Here is a 20,756-nt window from a genome sequence, read left to right on the forward strand (position 1 = left end):
CTAGACATCGAAGACGATTCACGATAGATGGTCATCGCCACGTCCCGACATCCAGCCACTACATTCGTTACGCAGCTCAGACCCTCGGATGCTCGATGGGACAGCGCTGCATTTTATTGCAGTATGCGTACACGCGATGCTCCTAGTCACCTAAACGAGGAACCAGTCAACTTGATTACAATTTCGCAATCGCAGACACACGCACGACTGGCCTAAAACTCGTCAAGCAGGATTCGGAGAGGCTCTAGTGTTCCCTTTGATGTGTCATGCTGGCCATCCTCCTCAGCCTCCCGTACGGCAGCGTTCACATTGATTGCGATCGAAGTGAACACATCAGATGTGTGGCGTGTGTGATGAGAGGCAAACTCGAGAGCGTCGACTGTGCTTCTGTCTCGTGCTGTTTTCTGTGGCCAAGTCAAGCGAGCCTGGACAATGATGAGCCCGAATGCGATGCCCGCAACAGCAGGCGAGCAATCGCGCGCTATGAAGCGCCCGAGACTTTGTACTTCGTAGGATACGCAGTAGAAGATGGCCCATCCTCTATCAAAATGATTATTAGCGCGATAACTCTCACGTCGGCAGGTAACCACAGGTTACGCACGTGTATATACTCGCGCTCTCGATGAAGACAGCGATAAGTGCCTGAGGCATACCACTCACCGAGTGAGTCGGTGTGTGCAATAACTGCTACTCGAGTGCTCACCGTGATCAGTTGCGTGGCATCGGACTGAAGGCCGGCCTTGGTGAGATTACATTGCGAAGCCAGGAGCTTGCCAACGATGAGTGCTGTGGCGGACGTGATCAGCGTATGTATAGTGGCAGAGGGGTGAGCGACCGAACCTGTGCAGTAGCTATTGAGACTATCAAATGTTTTGGTCATTTGCAAAGACCACATATCTAACGCAGCTCACCACAGATGACTAGCAAACGCGGCCGAGGCCCACTTCCACTGCGCCGTTTGTAATTCACTAAAGGTGTTCCGCATGTGGCCCGTTTCATATACGGCACGTATGCCGCATACTGGCAGCAGGGGTCAGTGATCCCCCCCGACGAGCCGTGAGGTCAAGCTTCACCTGCAAAAACCACCAGAGCACATAGCGGGAAAATGACGACCGTCTTCCTGAAGGCCCAGATGATCCAGAGGCGATATGCCTTACACAATCACACAGAGTCAAAGAGATAGTGTCAGTGACGTTTCCAATCCGCTAATAAGACAACTCACGCAAACTGCATCAGTTACGAATACGCAGAGGAACAAGAGCACGGCATTCGCTATCGCAAATGGTTTATCTAGATACTCGTCGAAGTATTCTTCGGGATTTGCGCCTCCTTTGTATGTCACAAGCGCTTGAAACAGGCGCACTACGCTAATGATCCAATGCTATCGAAAGAGAAGAATTATTCAGCTGCTAGACACAATACAAACACTGAATGCTTACGGCGGTTGTCCCCACTAGCAGACAAACACCCGCCACTATAAGAGGAATCCCTCGCGCAAACGAGGGCTGTCGAGTGGCTGTTCTTCTGGCCCGGTTCCAATTATAGGTCCAGAGTAGCCATATAGATGTGGATCCTATGATGAGGAACGCGCCGTATGTTACGCTTTCGATCACTGCGCTCGCAAGCGTGGAGGGAATAACTCTTGTGGGGGCCATGAAGTTGTGCGAGATACTCAGACCCGATGACTTGAAGTGCACCGGGATCCTGGGACGCGCAGCTAGGTACTTGTGGATTCCACCGCAGCGCTCAATAGTGGGCAGAGCGTGGCTTGCATCGCATTTTGACAGATGATCATACCCAAAGCCGAGTCAGCCGCAAAGTTTCTGAACGGGCGCTTCGGAACTAAGCTCTCACCGCATTGTGTAACCTTGTTTACCTCGCGAAAGCCCGACGCAGATGTCATTGAGAATGTATAATTTGGGATCTCACTTTCAAACTGAGATGAGACGCATTCCTGAGAATCTGGGAGCGGAGCGAGACTTACATACATCGCCGCATATGCCGAGTTGAGCTTCCCTGTCCAATACCACGAAGCCTTGATGATGATCTCTCCAGCACTGTACATATGTATCGCGCACGTCACAGTCCGACACCGAAGCGTAGTCGAACTCAGACCTCGTGTTCCTGTCATGCGGTGCAGATCAGCACAGTGGTTGGCAGATAGCGATGGTCTTCGGTGTCAGAGGTATATGTACGTCCAACAGTCCAGAGCAGCCCGTCCCACGTAGTATTTACCACCGTGAGGCCCACTTGTAGTGTCCGGACGTTAAGAGAACAATGGAACCACGTAGATGGCTGTAAAGACGACCGACGAGCCGCAGTGGATGGCTTCGCCAGTGACGGGAGTGCCTGGTTCGGAGGAGTTGCAAATCTGTTATGGACGTAGCGGTGCAAGGTTTCTATCGGAGTCAGTGAAGCAGTCCACCTAATATGACACCGCCTCTGATAGCTTGAGCGTATGTAGCAACGTGTATTGCACCTGAACCATTGGGATCGCTCGAAACGCCACTGCAAACGAGGAATTTAGCAATGCTGTGCCGCCACATAGGCGGTATAACTGAGCGGGAGAAACGACTCACAAACCTCAGCCACCCCGCGCCGCTTGTTATCGCAGTAGCACCAGAAATGAATATACAGCACACACAAGTTCCAATCATCGCGTCTATGCAGATTCTTCTACGCATCCTTCTACAACCATTCAAATCACAGATTAGCCTTAGGATCGTCCGAGAAGGGGTAGTCGATGTAGCCGTGAGGCTCCTCGGGCAGATAGTACAGGTCGCGGCCGCCTTCCACGATCGGGAGGTCCTTCGCAAGGCGCAGGGGCAGGTCGGGCTACGACACAAGTTGAGTGCATGAGGCGCATGTGACAGAGAAGACCCGTACGTTGGGAATAAACAAACGACCGAACGCAATGAGGTCGCCGTATTTGTCCGCGTCCTCGAATGCCGTCTCGCGGCTATAGCCACCAGCGGAAATGTATGCACGCGGCCTCCAGATGTCCCGCAAGAAGCCGTTGCTCTGCAACCGTGTTTCAGATCCCCGGACGATGAGTATTGTATGTGAACAGACTGACCTCACCCGGCTGCACGTCACGGTCGACGTTGCCCTGAGCGCGCGGCTCCACGACATGGATGTACGCAAAGTCTGGGTGCCGCTCCGCGATCTGGGACACAAGGTAGGAGAAGGTAGGTTTGGGATCGTCCATGAGCATATCTGTCGACCGGTGCGCATTCACCACCTCGTGTTCTATGTTCTGAGTGCATGCACAAGGACGCACCTTGGAATTGGCCCCAGGGGCTCAAGCGGATGCCTGTCTTGTCGGCCCCGATCGTGCTGACGACCGCATCGATGACCTCCAACGCGAACCTGCATCGGTTCTCGACGGAACCGCCGTACTCGTCCGTGCGGTTGTTCGTCACATCCTGGGTGAACTGGTCGATGAGGTACCCGTTCGCGCCGTGTAACTCGACCCCGTCAAAGCCCGCGAGCACGGCACAACGTGCAGCGTTGCGGTACATATCAATATACTCCTTGATCTCTGTAACGGTTGATAAGCTCTAAGCAAGCAGGAAGAAAAGGGAAGGATGCCACTCACCGGGAATGGTCAAGGGCCTTGGGTTACGCTTTCGCCCGGTGAGGATCTTGTCTCCCGAACTAACGTATGGGAGGCCTTCTCTATCCAATACTGATGAAGTTGCCGCGCGGCCGAGAGCCCAGAACTGGCAGAATATGCGCGACCCCTTGTCGTGAACTTCATCGGTGACCTGATGAGATGTAATTAGTACGCCGAAGACAGTCGTTCTGCATGAGAGGCGACGTTTCTCAGTGAGAAAGTCTCCGCTCGCAACGCAGACCTCTCTGCGACTGTGTTGAATTGCGGAAGGCAATTGTCGTGGTCATACACCATTTCCTGGCTACAAATGAGCAAGACAGCGAGTCAAGTGCCCGCTGCCACCCGTCGGATACGATCAAGAGGGCTGCATATAGTCGGATATTTGGGGTTCACGAGGGGCCACCCCAACGGTCTCCATCGAAAATTACGTCGCGTCAAATGATTTCCCTGCATTGTGGAATTCCTTAATGCATCACGTACTGCAACCCGTGCATTACGCAGGCATCTGCAAATTCATGAATAGGGCGATGCCGCAGCCACCTCCATATTGCCCGTGGACAAATGCGATGTGATCGACAACATTCTACTCATCCGAAGAGGTGGGAAACACAAAGATGGGGGATAGTGGCGGACCAACGCCTGACACCGCTATTGGGAGGTTCCAATGATTGAAAGCCGCGAGACGGCGGCCTATAGCCACCTGTCGACATGAAGAATGTCCAGAAGGCCGCATACAATTCGCGACCATGATTTTGGAGAGGCCGCTCGAAGTAATAGCCCAGATATTCAGAGTCACTCACCCGCTTCCATCCGGCCACTTGCTCGTCGTTCCAAATTCCTGGGACGTTGTCGAATCCTCCTGCCTTTGCCGAGATAAATGTCGCTTCTGAGATGAGGAGGGTTCCTGGTACAGTCGCGCGCTGGCCGTAATACGTGACCGCGAGGTCGCCATGGACGTGCGCCTTGTTTGCACGGTAGCGCGTGAGGGGTGCGAGGACTACTCGGTGTCCAAGCCAGTGCTGTCCGACCTTTACAGGCTGAAAGAGCTTGGGTACGACGGCCTTGGACATGGCGCTATGGTTTCGTCAGCTTCGACGGTGGTGGCCTTAAGCTTGAGGGGGACGTAAATTTAGACAAGGTTCAGAGAGTGCATGTCTGTCAGCCTCCGTTCACACATGTGTCGATGTCACCCGCTGACCTGGACCACGGCAACGATGGCGTTACTCATGCTGCGCTGAGTAAGACAGAGTAAGACGGCACTGTGAATGCGTGAGCATGGCTATAGGTTTAAGTAGGCGACTTATCTCCGGATGAAGTCCACCCGGTACTCACGCTGCTGCAACTGGTCGCGCCGGAGCACTGGCATTGTCTACCCGTCTCTCCACGTCATAGCTGATGGTACCGATTCGGATCGAAGGCCTTGAAGGATGAGTCCAGAGAATAATAGAGAGAGCAGGAAGGAACTTTGGATGAAGCAGGATGCGAACTTGTTACTTACTTGGCACGAAATCTAGCGTTGTGACAGAAGCGTGACAGGACCGTGACAGGACCGTGACAGGACGCGTACAGACGCGTCTCGGACAAAGTGGCGTCGACAGACTCGACTCTCGAGGACAGGCGGCCAAGTTGCCCGTCTCACACCTGTCAAATCTCTCTCTGAAATAGTCTATGACTCAGGAGCATGTCGCAGAAATCTGTAAGGTCTCAGAAACGCTCTAAACCAACGACAAATCTCCGTAGCACCCTTCGCCTTGGTTCTCCAGCCCCAAGCGGCCCGCCACCAGCAAAGAAGCGGAAAACCAGAACCATCTCGTCGGTGGGTCAGACTGACTTAACCTCCTCTCGTCATGTTACAGATGATGATAACTTCAGTGTATAGGTCGCCGGGGCGCACGTCTTCGACCTAACAAGCAGTCAACCAGATTTGTCGCCGCAAGACAGACCGATAACAAAGAGCAAAGGCAAGGGTAAAGTTGTCCTTGATGGAGTGGTGAATGAGGTTTTTGCATGCGGTTCTGGTGAGTAGATCGACGCGAGGGCTAGATGCGCCTGACTATATGTTTATGGCCGCTAGATGACCGACTATGGGTCGACCGATATGAACCCATGAATGAGGTGAGTCAGAGCCACCCCCCCTTTCTCCCGAGGTATGTTACACACTTCGCCATGAGAAGCCAGACGGGGGCAAAGTCAGATAACGCTGCGTCTATGGGAACCAGCGATATCCGCAGAGAAGCCATTTGTAGATCCGGTGCGTCATTTGGATCCAGACACCTCCAGTGTCGTGATATCCTTGGTGACAGCGCTGGACATGATACTCGTGGTGGACTGAGGGTAAGGGACATCAGAGCACAGGTCGCTCGCAAGCTGGCATAGCACTTTCACATAATCAGTCATCCATCTGGTCCGTTGAGCCCCAGGGGCAGTCCGGACGGAGGGATGATGTGGTACTCATCCCCGACACTTTTCCAAGCTGTAGGGTGATATATATGTATGGACTTGCTTGCTGGTGGCCGTCGCTATCAGGATCCACTGCCCCAGTATGTCAAGTGGGACGTCTGGCGTCTGATTGCATTTGACATATTCGTATATCGGATATATGCCCCCCTTCGAGCAGTTCATTCATTCTCTGTGCACTGCGATGCATCTGGATGCATGCTGACACAGCATGTAGGACGATCTAGCTGTTAACAAGCGGAAAGTGCAGGATGTTCGCCAATGGCTAGTTGAAGCTTTCGATGGCGGTCCTTCAGGGAAACTCAAGAAATATCGTGTGCGCACTCTGTAGCCAGCTGTCACGCATATGGCCACCTGCTCACTCAGTCGGACGGCCCTCAGCGCATCCTAGCCCTCACGGGTCCGGCAGGCACGGGCAAGACTGCAACGTTGCGCGTCCTTTCACGCGAACTGGGTTTTGAGATTGTCGAATGGCGAAATAGCATGGACGAGCGCTTCACGCGCGAAGATCATGACGACCTCGAGTATGGCGACAGTGGCGAGTGGGGACCATATGAAGGGCTATCCGACAAGTTCCGCAACTTCCTCGCGCGCGCATCGAGCTGTCGGTCTGTTTTTGGGACTCAGGTTGTCCCCTTGCATTCGCAGTCACCAGCTCCTTCGCAGCTCCAGTCGCATTCAAGATCGTCCACTCTAAGCCAGAGCCAACCCCGATCATCTGCATCTGCCCCTACATCCCAGTCTTCTGCACCATCGACATCCGCTGCAAGGCCCTTTGACAAACGACAAGTCATCCTGCTGGAGGACTTGCCCAACATCCTGCACCCCGGCACGCAAGCCGCCTTCCACGCGGCTCTTGAGGCCTTCGTTTCCCTCCCCGATACGAGCACGGCACCGCTCGTGCTCATCGTCAGCGACGCAGGACTACGCGGAGAGGACACTGAGGCAGATGGTGCGGGCGCAAGTACGAGCTGGAGGCGAGCAAAAGAGGCCGTCGATATCCGAAGTGTGCTGCCGTCGCAACTATTGGGCTCGCCGTATGTCACGCAGATCGGGTAGGCTGTCCGGTCCATTCTCTGTTGCACTGTCTGACGATGGTGTGTCTGGTGATCGTAGATTCCGACCAATTGCGCCTACCTACCTCCGCCCTGCACTGCAGTCCCTCCTCAATAGATACTTTGCCGGGGGAGGAAGTCCGCCGTCCAAGGACATCTTGAACTTGGTCGTTGAGTCCGCGAATGGCGACATCCGTAGTGCCATCATGGCGCTGCAGTTCGCTTGTACTGTAGGCGGGAATACGACTACAAAGAAGAAGAAAGGCGGGGGCGCTGATGCGAAGGCAATAGTGGAGTCGGTGACGCGACGCGAGCAAAGCCTAGCGCTATTCCACTTGTTGGGCAAGCTTCTCTACAATAAGCGTGAGTGCATCACTGCATCAATGGCGAGTGAGTTATTGGACTCACGGGGTGGCCATAGGGAAGGGCGATCCGCCGAATGCGAACGCGTCTGCGAAAGAGCTTCAACGTGATCGTGACATCGATGCGAAGCTGAAGAAGGAGCCTGCTCTTCCCGCCCACCTCAAGGAACACAAGCGGCGGACATCAAGAGTTGACATCGATGTATGCGCTCAGGTTCTTATATGTCGCCTAGACAGCGCTGAATCTAACGATGGGCATGATCTGTAGACGTTATACGCTGACTCGCCGATTGACGCGTCTCTCTTGTCTCTCTACGTCCATCAGAACTATACACAGTACTGCGACGACCTCGGTCAGTGTGACTCACTGGCGGACTGGCTCAGCTGGATTGACGCAAATGGGGCTGAGAGCGTGCGTGCTCATCTCTACTGGCTTCCACTGATCTCGTGCTGACATTGCACTGTATACAGTGGCACCAAGCAAATCCGCACCGTTTTCACCTGCTCTCACTCAGCACGCTGCATTCGTTGCCCTCACCAGTGCAGCGCCGGAATCAGAAGCCATACAAGCCCGTGTTCTTCGAGAAACTTCAGCACGAGCGGGAGGCGGAGGATGGGCTGCGCGATGCGCAAGACTGGCTACTGCACGTGCGTAACGTCCAGAACCCGAACGTAGCTGGCAGTGTGAGCTGATGCGATGGCCCTGTTCGGCTACAGAACTCGGAATTGGGTGCGGGCGGATGGAGCAGACGAGACGTCGCGCTCGAAGTGGGCGGAGTGCTGAGAGCGCGCGACGTCGCTGGTAGGGCACCGCTCTCGCATCCGTTAGCGTCATTGCTCATGTTCTGGCTGTACAGGTACAAATACCGCTCCATCAACACACCGGCGCTTCTCGAGGTTGGAATTCAAGCAAGGCACTGGCAGCCCCGTACAACTGTCGGAAGAGGGCGACGGCGCTCCGGAAGACGTACCCGACGAGGACGAGGGAGAGGGATCTGCGAGCAGAGCTGCGACTGTCGAAGAGCCACCAGTGCATGGGTGGTTGGAGGACGACGATATCGAGGAATTTTAGGCCGGTGAGGTCTCTTGTAACATTATACTGCTATGCTTCATCTTGGTATGGGCCCCCATGCATCTATGCTCTTATCATCTGTATGTGGGACCACTCGTCGTTCTGCTTCAGGCTTGGCACATGTTCGAGCTTCAAGGGTCACTACCCGCGACACGCAGCTCTTCTAACCGCGACGCGACAGCATCCGTACCCTTCAACATTTGCGTATACTTCGTCTTCGTCATGCCAATAGCATCTATCCCAAACGGAAAGAAGAGCGGCATGCATATTCAGATTGGACTTTGTATTCCAATGTCATGATGAGTGAGTGTATCGTCATCAGACATGCAAAGTTACAGACTCGCATAGCTATTGACACCCCGGGCCGACAATGGCCATTGGTCGACTTAGCGTTGAAACTGCAATTCATTTCGTGAACCGGCGAACATGAAAACGTGCGCTGAAGGGGAGAACCATGTCAATACCCGGCTTCATTCGCTGTGCTCAAACCGAACGCCGGTGTGCACAGTAACTGCCAGAACCCGGGCCCGGTGCCGCGAAAATTTCGGTACTGTGAGCTGACATGCGATACAGGTTGCAAGATCTTGTGTGTCGTGTAAAGATCAACTCTTATATGCATCGGAGGCGGAGCCACGGTCAAACAGCTCCGTATAGAAGTGGGTCGGAGCGGCTACCAGGATGTACGTCGAGGGCGTTGAGATCCTGTACCGACCGAATTGCCGCACTGTCAGGTCTACCGCTCTTTTTTCCTTTTGAGATAGATGCTATTGGTATGGCGAAGACGAAGTATACGCAAATGTTGGAAGGTAGTCCAGCGCCACAGACGCGTCGCGACGCGTCAAGTGCGCACGTGGTCCGCGCCGTCGATATCGACTCGGCGCGTCGCCGCTTTCGCAGGCAGGCTCTTAGTCACTCCTCCGGATGGCGCACCCTCCTCTCACCGTATCTCTACCTCCCTCATCTACCCAGCGCGAGGCAGACGACTACCTGACGCGCTAGCACATCAATACAGCCGCGGCTGCCTTCAAATTTTGTACGACAATGCCGATTGCACCGCCGATCAACTTCCCCAAGTGGCTTGAGGAGAACGGGCACCTGCTCAAACCGCCGGTGAACAACTTCTGCTTGTACTCAGGCAAGGACCATGTGATCATGGCCGTCGGGGGCCCCAATGAGCGCAACGACTACCATGTGAATGAGACAGAGGTGCATTACCTGACCCGTTGTATGTGCGGAAGGCAGAGGACTGACGGCCGGCGTAGGAGTGGTTCTACCAGCACAAGGGCGGGATGCTCCTCCGCGTGGTGGACGACGGCGAGTTCAGAGACATCAGGATCGAAGAGGGCGAGATGTTCCTGCTCCCGGGTACGTCCTCGCCGATAAGTGCAGATAATCTTTCCGCCGACACTTGTATCCCGCAGCGAACACCCCGCATAACCCCGTGCGCTTCGCAAACACCATCGGACTCGTCGTCGAACGTGTCCGCCCAGCAGACGCGACCGGTGAGCCTCCTCCCTTCTCCGGCCCAGCGAGCGTGCGCACTGACGCGGCCGACGCAGACCGCCTGCGCTGGTACTGCAAGGCACCCGCGCACACGACGCCGACGATCATCCGCGAGGACTCGTTCTACTGCAGCGACCTCGGCACGCAGCTCAAGCCGCTCATCCAGAACTGGATGAACAACGAGGCGGTGAGGAAGTGCGCCGAGTGTGGTGCCGTCGCGGAGGCCAAGTAGATCTGCCTTCGTGGGCGAGCACAGGTGGTGTATGCGTAACGTTATCGTGGTCAAGAGTCGGAATGGGCGGTGCTACTAGTCAAGGGCGAATATGGGGTCTTGTACGTTAGCTGATGTCTACAACTGTAAAGGGGTCAAAGAACTCCGTGCTGTGCTGATATGGGGAATCACCAGGTCTCGCGTTTCGTCGCTATTGCTGATAATGATACAACCTGTGCTCGAAACCACGCCCTGACAGAATATTGTTCTAGAGCAGCGGCAGCCCGACTTGCTTGTGGCTCAGGATTTTATTTCCCAGGTATCGGTTCATTGTCGAGGCAAATTTCATGCAAGACTATGTAAAGTCTTGCATGGATAAGCTGTCTCGAAGCCTATGTACCGGTACCGGCGGTACCGTTTGTTACGCCGCGGCGCCGGTACGCAATTGCAAGCCTGGTATGTACGACGTCATGGAGTGCAGGTACCACAGAACGCTATCTGACGTCCACTGCGCCAGTCGGCCGGGCCCGCCGATCCGGCAGCCCTTGCCCGCTATGACAGGTCGACTGCCTTACACAGCACTGGACCCAGACTGGACCTGCTCCTCCGCGCCCTGACATCTCCACAAGTATGATGTAATCGCAACAACAATCTCTTATAAGGCGCTGCAGCCCGCGGGTCGTCTCACAGAATCCCCCGAATCTCTTCATTTTACCCCCCTTCCCCGACGAAACCACACACACATAACGCCATGGACAACTCGAACTGGCAGCAGTCTCAGAACGCCGACCGCTACTCCGACCAGGGCACCGGCCAGGGCAGCACGTACGACAGCATGCAGGGCGGCCAGCAACAGGGCGGCCAGCAGCCGCAACGTGGCATGGGCGGCGGACAGGGCGCGTTCGGCTCGGGCGTCGCTGGCGGATACGGCAGCAACAACTCGCAGGGCCAGCAGAACCAGCAGGGTCAGGGTCAGCAGGGCCAGGGTCAGCAGGGCGCCGAGAAGCAGGACTGGCTCGACAAGGGCATCGAGGCGCTCGGGAACAAGGTTGGCCACAATGTGGTGAGTGTTGCTAGCAAGGTCGCGTTTTGGGTGCGAGCTGATGAGGAAACTGGATGCGCAGAACGACAAGCAGGCGGACAGCGCTGGTGACTTTCTCAACAAGCAATTCAACAAGTATAGTGGTGAGTCCGAGTGTCCGTGGATTGTACAGACGCTGAGACGTCCCTCGACTGTTGTACAGGCCGCAATCTTCCTGGCGTGCAGTGAACGTACGCGCGAACATTGTAGACTTTGGTAGGACGGTAGGACGGAGGAACGGTCACGGACGAACTTGAAGTTATGCATATTATTGTACGACTAGCGATGGAAAGATTGGACAAGCGGTACTCGATCGGTCTTGCCTGCCGAAAAGCTTCGAGCGTATCTGGCTGCGACTTCTCAGGTGGATGAGAGTCATAGCTAAGTAATTGCAGAACGATAGTCACTTGCGAACGCGCGCGACACATGATGACTAAGCGCCCCGCCCTTCGGGAAGTTGGAGGAGGGCGGCGCGGACTCCATCGCACCGCTCTTCTACAGTGTTTGTCCTCTCAGGTCAGATTTCCCCGGGACTCTGTTGTCCGTACACACCTTCCATACCACGGTCACGTTACAGGTACCGCGTACTGTAGCACGTCCGTACTGTCTATGGTCTCATAATCAAAGTCCACTTGTATTGCCTCTCCTATTGCTCGCTACAACGGAAACCGGCGATCTGTCCGAACACCCACGAAAGAGTGCATTGTCTACTATGTGCTGACCTTCTTGCATCCAAAAAAGTGTCCTACCAAGTCGTCGATTCGCGTCAGGGCCGTTGCTCACGGGATCGCGTCGGGTGGCGTGGCATAGATCGTTACGTCGCAGCCGTGCAGCGTGCGCGCAATCGAGCATGAGTCGAGCGGAAGAGGCGGGTGGGGTGTGGCGCAGATGAGAGACGCGATGGGGTCAGCGCCGCCCTCCTCCAACTTCCCGAAGGGCTTAGTCATTATGTGTCGCGCGCGTTCGCAAGTGACTATCGTTCTGCAATTAGCTGCAATGAGAGAAGGACAAGACTCATACTTACGGTGGAGAGCAGTGGCCCGGGGGTAGCGCGTTAGCCAGGTGCACGTGATCGTGTTGCACCGGGTGCCCCACTTGAGACGCGCGACCTCTTTCCATCTTCTCGTTTCGCTCATCTACCCCCTTATACACGAGGTTGTGCGGCTTCTCGGTGGCCTGTTCGTGCGTCAGCTTGTATGTAAATGAGACCTACAGCGCTGAGCTCATGATCAGGGGTCAAAGGTGCGCCTACCAGTTCGTCCCCAATGCCTGAATCTCACGTTTGCTGTGACAGGGTGTCGATTGACATGCACTCGTCGTGTGGATTGGCGGCTCGCTCGGCGGGCCGACCCGCTGTCTCACTTGATTAGCAACGACAATTTAGGCGTGTGCACAAGCATAAGTATGTGGTGGAACGACTGACATAAACCTGAATGGAATGCCGGATCCCTACACGCGCCGAGGGACGAGGATATAGTAAGGACGGCAGAGTGTATGCGCCGCCGAATTATCACTCCAACACTACGCGGATAAGTACCATGGGTGGCGGGGCACAAGTGTGGGTGAGTTGTCAATGCTTGGTGTAGTCTGCGCAGCCCGAGAGTAACTCTTTTTGGTCAGCAACGGCGACTAGCGCAGCCCGTCGGTCTGGTGCGCATATAACATCGAATGTGATGCTTTCGGCCCTATTCGAGCAAGTGAGCACACATACACTCAGTGTACCACATCGCACACCGCTCTCATATTCCTCTGGCTCCTGACCATCATCTACCTTCAGGCACTTCTTCCGGCCTAGGAAGATGTCTAGTCACGTCCATGCTTAACCGTGGCAGTTTGGGGCCGCGTCGACGTATTGGTGAATAATTCCGGACGTGACTCATATGCCTTCGCCGGAAGGAGGAGGGTACGTCTGCTGCTGGAAATATGAGTATGAGGTCGCATTGCTGACGAGTCTCGATACCAGAGTGGAGTTCATGCACGAGACCAACGTGTTCGGGACGGTGAAGATCACCAACGCTATGCCGCCACATATGCGCGGACGGAAGTCGGGGCTCATCGTGTTTCTAGGGCAGGGCGGTACGGCAAGCCAGCATCCCCGTGCATCTCGGCGATCCCGCGTGCATGCCATACAACTCACTCACATACGGCTCACATCATCGTAAATCTCTAGACTAAGGCAGCCGTACAGGGTGCGTCGCCGGCCACATCTACTCCGCGGATGCACCGGTGAACACCGGTTGCGTCCAGCAATCAGCCAAGTCATCGTCTTCCTTGCAGTCCCGGGCGGGTTCCTCACCAGCCAGCTGGACACGCCGTATACCATGACGCACCACGTCGCTGACTACGGCGGGTACCACGCGCACACACTCAAGGCCACGGCCGAGCGTTGAAAGCAAGCACACCTCGCGAACGCGATCAAGGGCGAGGGCCGGGCGGAGGGGATGCCCACGCCGGACTGGCTGCTGCTGGGCAAGCCGACGTTCGCGCAGGCCACGCAGCTGAGCGGGAAGCTGGAAGAGAGTGTGAACACGTGGGAGGGGGTGTCGTCGAGGGACCTGGACTTCGATGATGATGTAGAGTCGCAATGTTTGGGACAGGAATAGGAAGGTCGGTTCGGGAGGACTGACGCCTTCGAGGTAGAGGTGTTGAGCGCGGGCGGGCGGCTATCAGGGCATGGCTCGGCGGCCTGGGGGCTTCGTAGAGTCCGATTGTCTCTTGCAGCTTACCTTCATCTTGCCTGCGGAGGGTCTGAGTCGTTTCTTCATCGCAAGTTGGGATATGTGAGTGTATGTTACTCTGGTCGTCTAGGACGCAACTGTATTGACAACAATCGTTTTCCTGAAGCCGCGCAGCAGTACTAGTTCCGCCGATACATAGGATTTCGCGTACCGCGGATCCTGACTCAGTGAACCGTTAAGTTTCACACTCGGTACAGTAAGTGTGGTCGCATATGCAGCGCGCGCTACGGTGCGCCGCTTCACGCATCCTCGCGTTACTGTTACGTGCAAGACCTCTTCTGGTTCTCGACTGACATGTTTCTTGCCCAGGAGTATCGCCTCGCTGCGCAGTATGACCGCCGAGCAGAGGGTTTGGCTCATCACCGGTGAGTGATCTTCGTGTCACGATGGCGGATCGCCCGATCCATGTGCGTCTGTTGACCTGACTATCGGCGGCCTTTTGCAGGAACATCTTCGGGACTGGGAAAATGCCTGGTAGCGTCTGCTTTAGGTCGAGGAGACCTTGTCATCGCTACAGTGCGGCGCCGGGAAGACTTCTCGCTTACTGATGTCGATACGTCTCGCCTCCACGTTCTGGTCCTGGATGTGACAGAACCCGAGGACGACGTTCGTCGCAAGCTGGACGACGCATGGAACGTCTGGGGGCGTATCGACGTGCTCGTGAACAACGCGGGATACGTTTCGCAGTGCTTGGTCGAGGAAGGAGGGTGCGTGGCATCTTTCTGCGTACGTGTCGTACGAGGAACTGACAAGTCGTGGACGTAAGATTATCTGCGGCCACGGCACAGTTCAATGTGAACTTTTTTGGCGTGCTGAAGGTCACGAATGCTGTTCTACCGCACATGCGATCGCGCAAATCCGGCTTGATCGTCTTCATTGGAAGCAGAGCAGTTTGGCAGGCGGATATATCTGTGAGTACCTCCGCAGCACGATGGGCCTTCTTCTGATACGTCTAGCGTCTAGACTGCCGCGTTCTACATCGCGTCCAAGGCTGCTATACACAGTAGGTGCTAGTGATGTCTGAGCAAGCTACTGTGAGCTCACTTCCGTCGCTTCTCAGCATTCAGCGAGACTCTCGCGTCCGAAGTCGGTCAGTTCGGGATCCGCGTGCTTCTCGCCGTCCCTGGCAGCTTCCGCACGTCCCAGGACAAGCAGACATACACCCAGAACACCCATGTCGTGGAGTACGACGGGTTCCGCGAGCAAATCTTGACGTCCATGGAGGAATACTGGAGACACGGGGCTAAAGGCGACCCAAAGAAGGCCATGGAGGCTCTGATGGACGTCGTGCGGAGCGAGGGGAACGCGGAGGGCCGGGAGGTCCCGCCTCTGCTTCCCCTGGGGAGTGCGACCTATACGCAGGCAAAACTACACTGCGAGAGGCTCTCGGACAACGTGTCAAAGTGGGAAGCCATTGGCAAGGACCTGGACTGCGATTGAGCAAGCTCGAATACTAAAGCAGTCTCGGCATAGACGATGGCACGACTTTCACCTGACTGCGTTTGCCGACTTGAAGGTACTCCAGTGTATACTCTACTGTTATTGGACCTTTCAAGGCGATGAAGTGGGTTGTGGCCGTTCCTCGACGAATCTGATACGCCGTTGAAGTTGTGCAATTGCTAACATAGTAGAAAGTGCCTTCAAGAGCAAATGCACGAGCAAAACGCGTGTCTAATGGGCACGTCAAATGAGAGTCAGTCTGACCATTGCCCCGCCGGAGCGTGATGCCCTGTGGTGTCCGGGCCCGCAGGGCGTAACACCACTGCGCGTTTGAGCACTCGTAAGCTCGTCGGTCGGATCGGGCAATTCACGTCTTGCTACTGTCTACGGAACGTACATACCGGCGTATACGACTACGGCATATGCTAAAGCGGCCGTAACGTTGCCATCACGGAAAGCGAGGTGGAACGAAAGGCACATCCAGATGGTCGCCCAGCCGCAGCCATGTTAAGGACGCCCTCTAAGGGCCGGCACCTACAAGATATAGGCAGGAGGTCCGTCCAATCTGTTGTGAAAGGCGACGCAGTCAAGGCGAGCCGCGATGTAAGGCATAAGGCGAGCTGCAATATAAGGCGAAAGGCGAGCTGCGATGCGAAAGGCGAGCCGTGATGTAAGGCGAACTTAGGCTAGCCGCGATAGGCGACTCGGCGCCGGCCGCTGGCCCTCTGAAGGCTAGGCGACTGGTGCCTATTAACTCTGAGAACATGTTAGTGTCTGAGACTCTGAGTTTCAGAGAGCAGGGCGGCGGCCAAAGAGTCCACCGGCGCAACTGGAGCCTGAGCGTTTGAGCGATCATACAAGCCGGCCCGGGTTGAATGAGCGAAGAGGCGGCCCGCGCCGCGGTTGCTGAATGACAAGCGGCGATCGCTGTACTGTCAGACCTCTCAACTCTGTGACCCCGGTAGCACACCTGAATGGTGCTCCAACTTGCTAGCAGTATCGCAGAATGCCAACCTGGCAAGGTCTGAGTCTAGTGGAGGGAGATGGAGACCGATGAGGTATGGCTGCTCAAGTCCTGCCTTGAACATTCAGGGCAGAACTTGAGCGGCACAGCTCATCAAACCCCTTCTACGGTCAGCCAGCTTTGGCTTGCAGCTACAAGGCACCTATCATCACAGTGCTTGGCATGTAAAGAAACTGCAGGAGAACACATGTTGCTGCGCCTTCGCGGAATTTCCTAAAATGGAAGGTGGTTCCATCAGATTCCCACAGTCAGACAGTGAAGCCGGCGGAGAATGCCAGAGAAGTTGGAGAGTACACAATATAGTAAGTCCCTGCCTCAATCCTAATCCGTGCAACGCTGTCGCCCTCCCCCCGCGTCCACCGCCACTCCCGCGTTTGGTAGGTTGCCGGTGGCACGGGTGGTGTGAGTCCGGTGGCTGACACACGGCTGTGCTACGCTGGTGACTCTGGCAATGTCGAGCCACGACGTCGACTCGCGAGCGATGATGTTCGTGTTCATGAGTATGTAGGAACTGCACAGCCGTCAGACGCTCAGTCGTGGGTAACACTCGACTAAATTAGGGTTACCTGCACAGCCGTCAGACGCTATGCAGGACGTGAGTAACTATCGTAAGTATGGAACGCGGAACTCTCACCTCAGTCGTGGGTAACACTCGACTGAGGAGAGAAGAGAGGGGAAGGGGACGAGAGGACGAACCACCCCCGGCGGTCTGTCACGTGCGGTGTGGCCGAGATCGAGATCACGTGCCGCAACCTCAACACTCCTCCTCGGCGCGGAGTCGACGAGATCTCGGCCAGGAAGAGAACATATCGTACGTATAGTAGGTGTCGCGTGTGAGTGGGTTTTCGCTTGTATGTGTGGGTCGTATGTATCGTAGTCCGTCATAGAGTATCGTAAGGGAATGTCAATGCAGACGAGAGAATGAATGAAAAGGAATGTGAGCGTGAAAGAATGAAGAAAGTGTCATGGTCGAAGAACTCCTCCTCACCGTCGACAAACTCCTCCTCACCGCACAAGCTCCTCCTCGGATGGAGGACGAAGGCCCATCCGCGCGCGAAGCGTCAGGAAAGGCTTTCGCTCGAGCGGTTTGGTAAAGGCGTCGGCGACGTTCAGATGACCGGGGACGTGCTGCAGCGCGACTCGCTTGGCGGCGACGACTTCACGTAGATAATGCCATTTAATGTCGATGTGCTTTACGCGGGCATGGAAGGTGGAATCGGTGGAGAGGGACATCGCGCTGGTGCTGTCGACGCGCATTAGGGAGGCGACTGGTTGGGGAAAACCGATACCGTCGAGCAGGAAGCGTAGCCAGATGGCCTCCTTGGATGACTCGGCGGCGGCGATGTATTCGGCTTCTGTCGTCGACGTCGAGACGGTTGGCTGCTTGCGCGCAGCCCATGATACGATGCCGGAGCCCAGATTCCAGCAGTAGCCCCCGACCGAGCGTCGTGTGTCGTAACAGCCGGCGTGACTGGCGTCCGCGAAGCCGTTCAGGTTTGCGGCGTCGGGGCCACCGAGCTCGAGGCGGAATGCCCGAGTGCCCTTCAGGTATCGCACGACGCGTTTCGCGGCATCCCAATGGATCAGCGAGTAGCAATCGAGGAATTGGCTTAGCTGTTGGACCGCCAGTGCGATGTCCGGCCGGGTGCCGATGGCAAGGTACATGAGGCAGCCTACCAGTGATCGATAGGGCAGTCGCGCGGCGCGGTCCTTCTCGTCCTGAGTCTTGGGACAGTGCTGCGTGCGGGATAGGCGAAGACCGGCGTCCATGGGAGTGGAAATAGGGGCGCAGTCCATGCCGTCGAGGCGGAACTCGGCGATGATCTTGTCAATGAGCGCGGTCTGGGATAGAGCGACGGTTCGTTTGGCACGATCGCGGTCAATTTGGATGCCGATGCAGAACCGTGCATCGCCAAGCTCCGCGATAGCCCATTTGCGACGCAGTTCGGCCTTGAACTCCTCCTTGGCGACAGCCGTGCTGGAAGTGAGCAGGAAATCGTCGACGTGCACCCCAGTGAGGACGATGCCGCGCGCGTTCTTACGGTAGTATATGCAATGCTCGCAGGAGAGCCGAGTGAAGCCAAGGCTCAGCATGTACTCGTTGAGCGTGTCGTTCCACGTTCGACCGCCCTGCTTCGTACCGTAGATGCCACGCACCAGTTCCCAGATCCAGGACTCCTTGCCCGGCTCCTCGAACCCTTTGGGTTGCTCCATGTAAAGGTGCTCGTCCTCGGGCAAGATGCCATGGAGGAACGCCGTCTTGACATCGAGCTGTTCGATCTCCCAGCCCAGGGAGGCAGCGATGTGCAAAAGGACCCGGAAGGACTCCATCCGCATCGTCGGGGAGGAGGTACGATTGTAATCCAGGCCGTACACCTGCTGGAAGCCCTTCGCACACCAGCGAGACTTGAACCTCACAGGCTCACCCTTCTCGTTGCGCTTCAGCCGAAAAACGGGCTTGCCCTTGAGAATGCGACGCCCGGCAGGGACCTGAGACCGCGGGATGAGCTTGTAGACGCCAAGGTCTTTTATAGACTTGAGCTCGTCAGAGAGGGAAGCGGACCACTCAGCCTTGAATGGACCGGACATAGCTTCCTCCAGCGTGGCAGGGTCGCCGGGATACTCGACGTCCATGGGAATGGCGTCGGATGCGGCGAGGGCCTCGAGCTGCGCGAGGATGTCCGGCTCGTCGACCGGAGGCGGTTGGTCCACGACGAAGTCCGGGGGCACCCGGGGCTCAGCGGGGGCATGCACCGCGGCGACGTCGGGCGCGTCGGGAGCCACCGACACACGCGACGGCTCTGGGACAGCTGAGCCCGAAGGAGGGCGCGGGGCGGGAGCGCGAATGGCGTCGAGAGTGCGCTGTAGTCGGGTGACGTGAGGCAGGCCATCAGCCTCGGCACGGCGCAGAGATGGGATGGGGATGCGCGAGGAGCGCCGAGGCTCGACGGCGGGCGGGGCGGGCGCAAGTCGCGCAGCCGCATCGGGCGCGTGAGCAGCGGGAGGCAGGTCGTCGGGCATGACGGCCGGCATTGGGTCGTCCGCAGCAACGGCGTCGGAGGCAGACGTGACACCTGGAACCACAGGGTCATCGTCGGGCACGACAGCCGGAGCGGGAGGGACACACGGGGCCGGTATGGCATCAGAGGATTCGTGCGACTCGATGAAGGCGACGTGGAACGAGCTGACTACCTTGTGGGAGGCGCGATGATAACACCGGTAGGTCTTCGAGTTCAGACCATAGCCGATGAGCACGCACTCGACAGATCTCTCGTAGATCTTCGGGTTATGCTTGTTCTGAATCAGCACGAAAGCCCGGCAGCCGACTTCGCGAAGGTGGGAGAGGTCCGGCTTTCGACCGTGCCAAGCTTCATACGGAGTGACACCTGGAGGGAGAGAGCGCGAGGGCGTGCGGACGGTAAGGTAGTTCGCAGTGAGCAGGAACTCGTCCCAACGATTTGCGGGAACATTGGCGGCGAGACGCATCGCACGGGCTCGATCCATGAGAGTGCGGTGCAGACGTTCGACACGCCCGTTGTGCGCCGACGTGTACGCGGCGGTGAGACGTAGAGATATGCCGCGACGGGCGAGGAACGCTTTGAAGTCATTAGAGAGCAGCTCGCCGTTGTCGATCTGCACGGCGCGGATCTTCTCCCCAGATTCGGTTTCGACAGCATTGGCCCACGCCTCGAAACGGGGTTCGGCAGCGTCCTTAGACGGAATGGGGATCGTCCAGGAAAACGACGTGTGATCGTCAATTATGTCTAGGGAATACACATTTCCGTTCGCGGACCGAGAATCCATCTGCCCTTGCAGGTCAACGTACACCAGCCCCAACTTCCGCGTAGCCTTCTCCCCCTCCCGCACCTTTGGAACAACTGATCTCGTCTGCTTGCCGAGAATACAGTGTTCACATTTGTTCGGTGCAGGGGAAAGGGTGATGGGCATACCTTTCGCGGAGCGGAGACGGGCCATGTCGTAGATTGACCGATGGTTGACGTGACCCAGGCGACGATGCCAGGTGTCGAGAGTGGGCAGGCGAGCGGACAGCAGAGCGTGTTCGGTCGACGGCGGAATCCCGTTCAGCGAGTACAGGCGACGTCCCGTGAGAGTGCCGGATGCGACAACGGCGCCACCGCGAGTCAGGATGGACACACCTTCGTCGTCAAACAAGACCCTGTAACGGGCAACAGAGCG

The 20,756-nt window shown here is 56.5% G+C and overlaps 7 protein-coding genes across 7 annotated transcripts; 5 read left to right on the plus strand and 2 right to left on the minus strand.

The window, feature by feature from the left end:
- Positions 1-26: 26 nt before the first annotated feature.
- C8Q71DRAFT_574104 (uncharacterized protein) lies at positions 27-1,775 on the minus strand. Its single transcript, XM_047919453.1, has 9 exons — positions 1,440-1,775; positions 1,223-1,381; positions 1,074-1,152; positions 912-1,020; positions 841-860; positions 704-786; positions 602-642; positions 206-540; positions 27-150 (listed from the first exon to the last, which is right to left on the minus strand). Exons 1-8 carry the CDS (start codon positions 1,653-1,655, stop codon positions 213-215), a joined length of 1,035 nt encoding a protein of 344 aa, XP_047780061.1. The 5' UTR covers positions 1,656-1,775; the 3' UTR covers positions 27-150; positions 206-212.
- A 498-nt stretch (positions 1,776-2,273) lies between these two features.
- C8Q71DRAFT_573998 (uncharacterized protein) lies at positions 2,274-4,799 on the minus strand. Its single transcript, XM_047919451.1, has 7 exons — positions 4,417-4,799; positions 3,599-3,767; positions 3,281-3,541; positions 3,077-3,216; positions 2,887-3,021; positions 2,580-2,835; positions 2,274-2,508 (listed from the first exon to the last, which is right to left on the minus strand). Exons 1-6 carry the CDS (start codon positions 4,684-4,686, stop codon positions 2,704-2,706), a joined length of 1,107 nt encoding a protein of 368 aa, XP_047780062.1. The 5' UTR covers positions 4,687-4,799; the 3' UTR covers positions 2,274-2,508; positions 2,580-2,703.
- Positions 4,800-5,186: 387 nt separating this feature from the next.
- Positions 5,187-8,822, plus strand: C8Q71DRAFT_755713 (Rad17-domain-containing protein). The gene is made up of 11 exons (XM_047923561.1): positions 5,187-5,432; positions 5,496-5,634; positions 5,691-5,731; positions 6,291-6,389; positions 6,455-7,128; positions 7,190-7,491; positions 7,550-7,692; positions 7,759-7,902; positions 7,962-8,138; positions 8,208-8,292; positions 8,348-8,822. Exons 1-11 carry the CDS (start codon positions 5,298-5,300, stop codon positions 8,560-8,562), a joined length of 2,154 nt encoding a protein of 717 aa, XP_047780063.1. The 5' UTR covers positions 5,187-5,297; the 3' UTR covers positions 8,563-8,822.
- Positions 8,823-9,603: 781 nt separating this feature from the next.
- On the plus strand, positions 9,604-10,297 carry C8Q71DRAFT_705728 (3-hydroxyanthranilic acid dioxygenase; the record flags this gene model as incomplete). Its single annotated transcript, XM_047920459.1, has 4 exons — positions 9,604-9,768; positions 9,825-9,945; positions 9,984-10,064; positions 10,122-10,297. The coding sequence occupies 4 exons, from the start codon at positions 9,604-9,606 to the stop codon at positions 10,295-10,297; spliced, it is 543 nt and encodes a 180-aa protein (XP_047780064.1).
- A 730-nt stretch (positions 10,298-11,027) lies between these two features.
- Positions 11,028-11,546, plus strand: C8Q71DRAFT_857194 (uncharacterized protein; the record flags this gene model as incomplete). Its single annotated transcript, XM_047927382.1, has 3 exons — positions 11,028-11,339; positions 11,401-11,461; positions 11,521-11,546. The coding sequence occupies 3 exons, from the start codon at positions 11,028-11,030 to the stop codon at positions 11,544-11,546; spliced, it is 399 nt and encodes a 132-aa protein (XP_047780065.1).
- Positions 11,547-13,237: 1,691 nt separating this feature from the next.
- On the plus strand, positions 13,238-13,960 carry C8Q71DRAFT_857195 (uncharacterized protein; the record flags this gene model as incomplete). Its single annotated transcript, XM_047927383.1, has 5 exons — positions 13,238-13,260; positions 13,321-13,474; positions 13,528-13,546; positions 13,605-13,690; positions 13,751-13,960. The coding sequence occupies 5 exons, from the start codon at positions 13,238-13,240 to the stop codon at positions 13,958-13,960; spliced, it is 492 nt and encodes a 163-aa protein (XP_047780066.1).
- A 309-nt stretch (positions 13,961-14,269) lies between these two features.
- On the plus strand, positions 14,270-15,759 carry C8Q71DRAFT_755728 (uncharacterized protein). Its single transcript, XM_047923562.1, has 5 exons — positions 14,270-14,460; positions 14,541-14,802; positions 14,862-15,006; positions 15,059-15,098; positions 15,156-15,759. The coding sequence occupies exons 1-5, from the start codon at positions 14,427-14,429 to the stop codon at positions 15,533-15,535; spliced, it is 861 nt and encodes a 286-aa protein (XP_047780067.1). The 5' UTR covers positions 14,270-14,426; the 3' UTR covers positions 15,536-15,759.
- The last annotated feature ends 4,997 nt before the right edge of the window (positions 15,760-20,756 follow it).

This window comes from Rhodofomes roseus, assembly GCF_022264815.1.
Source record: "Rhodofomes roseus strain CIRM-BRFM 1785 chromosome Unknown C8Q71scaffold_8, whole genome shotgun sequence".
In the NCBI taxonomy this organism is placed as follows: Eukaryota; Fungi; Basidiomycota; class Agaricomycetes; order Polyporales; family Fomitopsidaceae; genus Rhodofomes; species Rhodofomes roseus.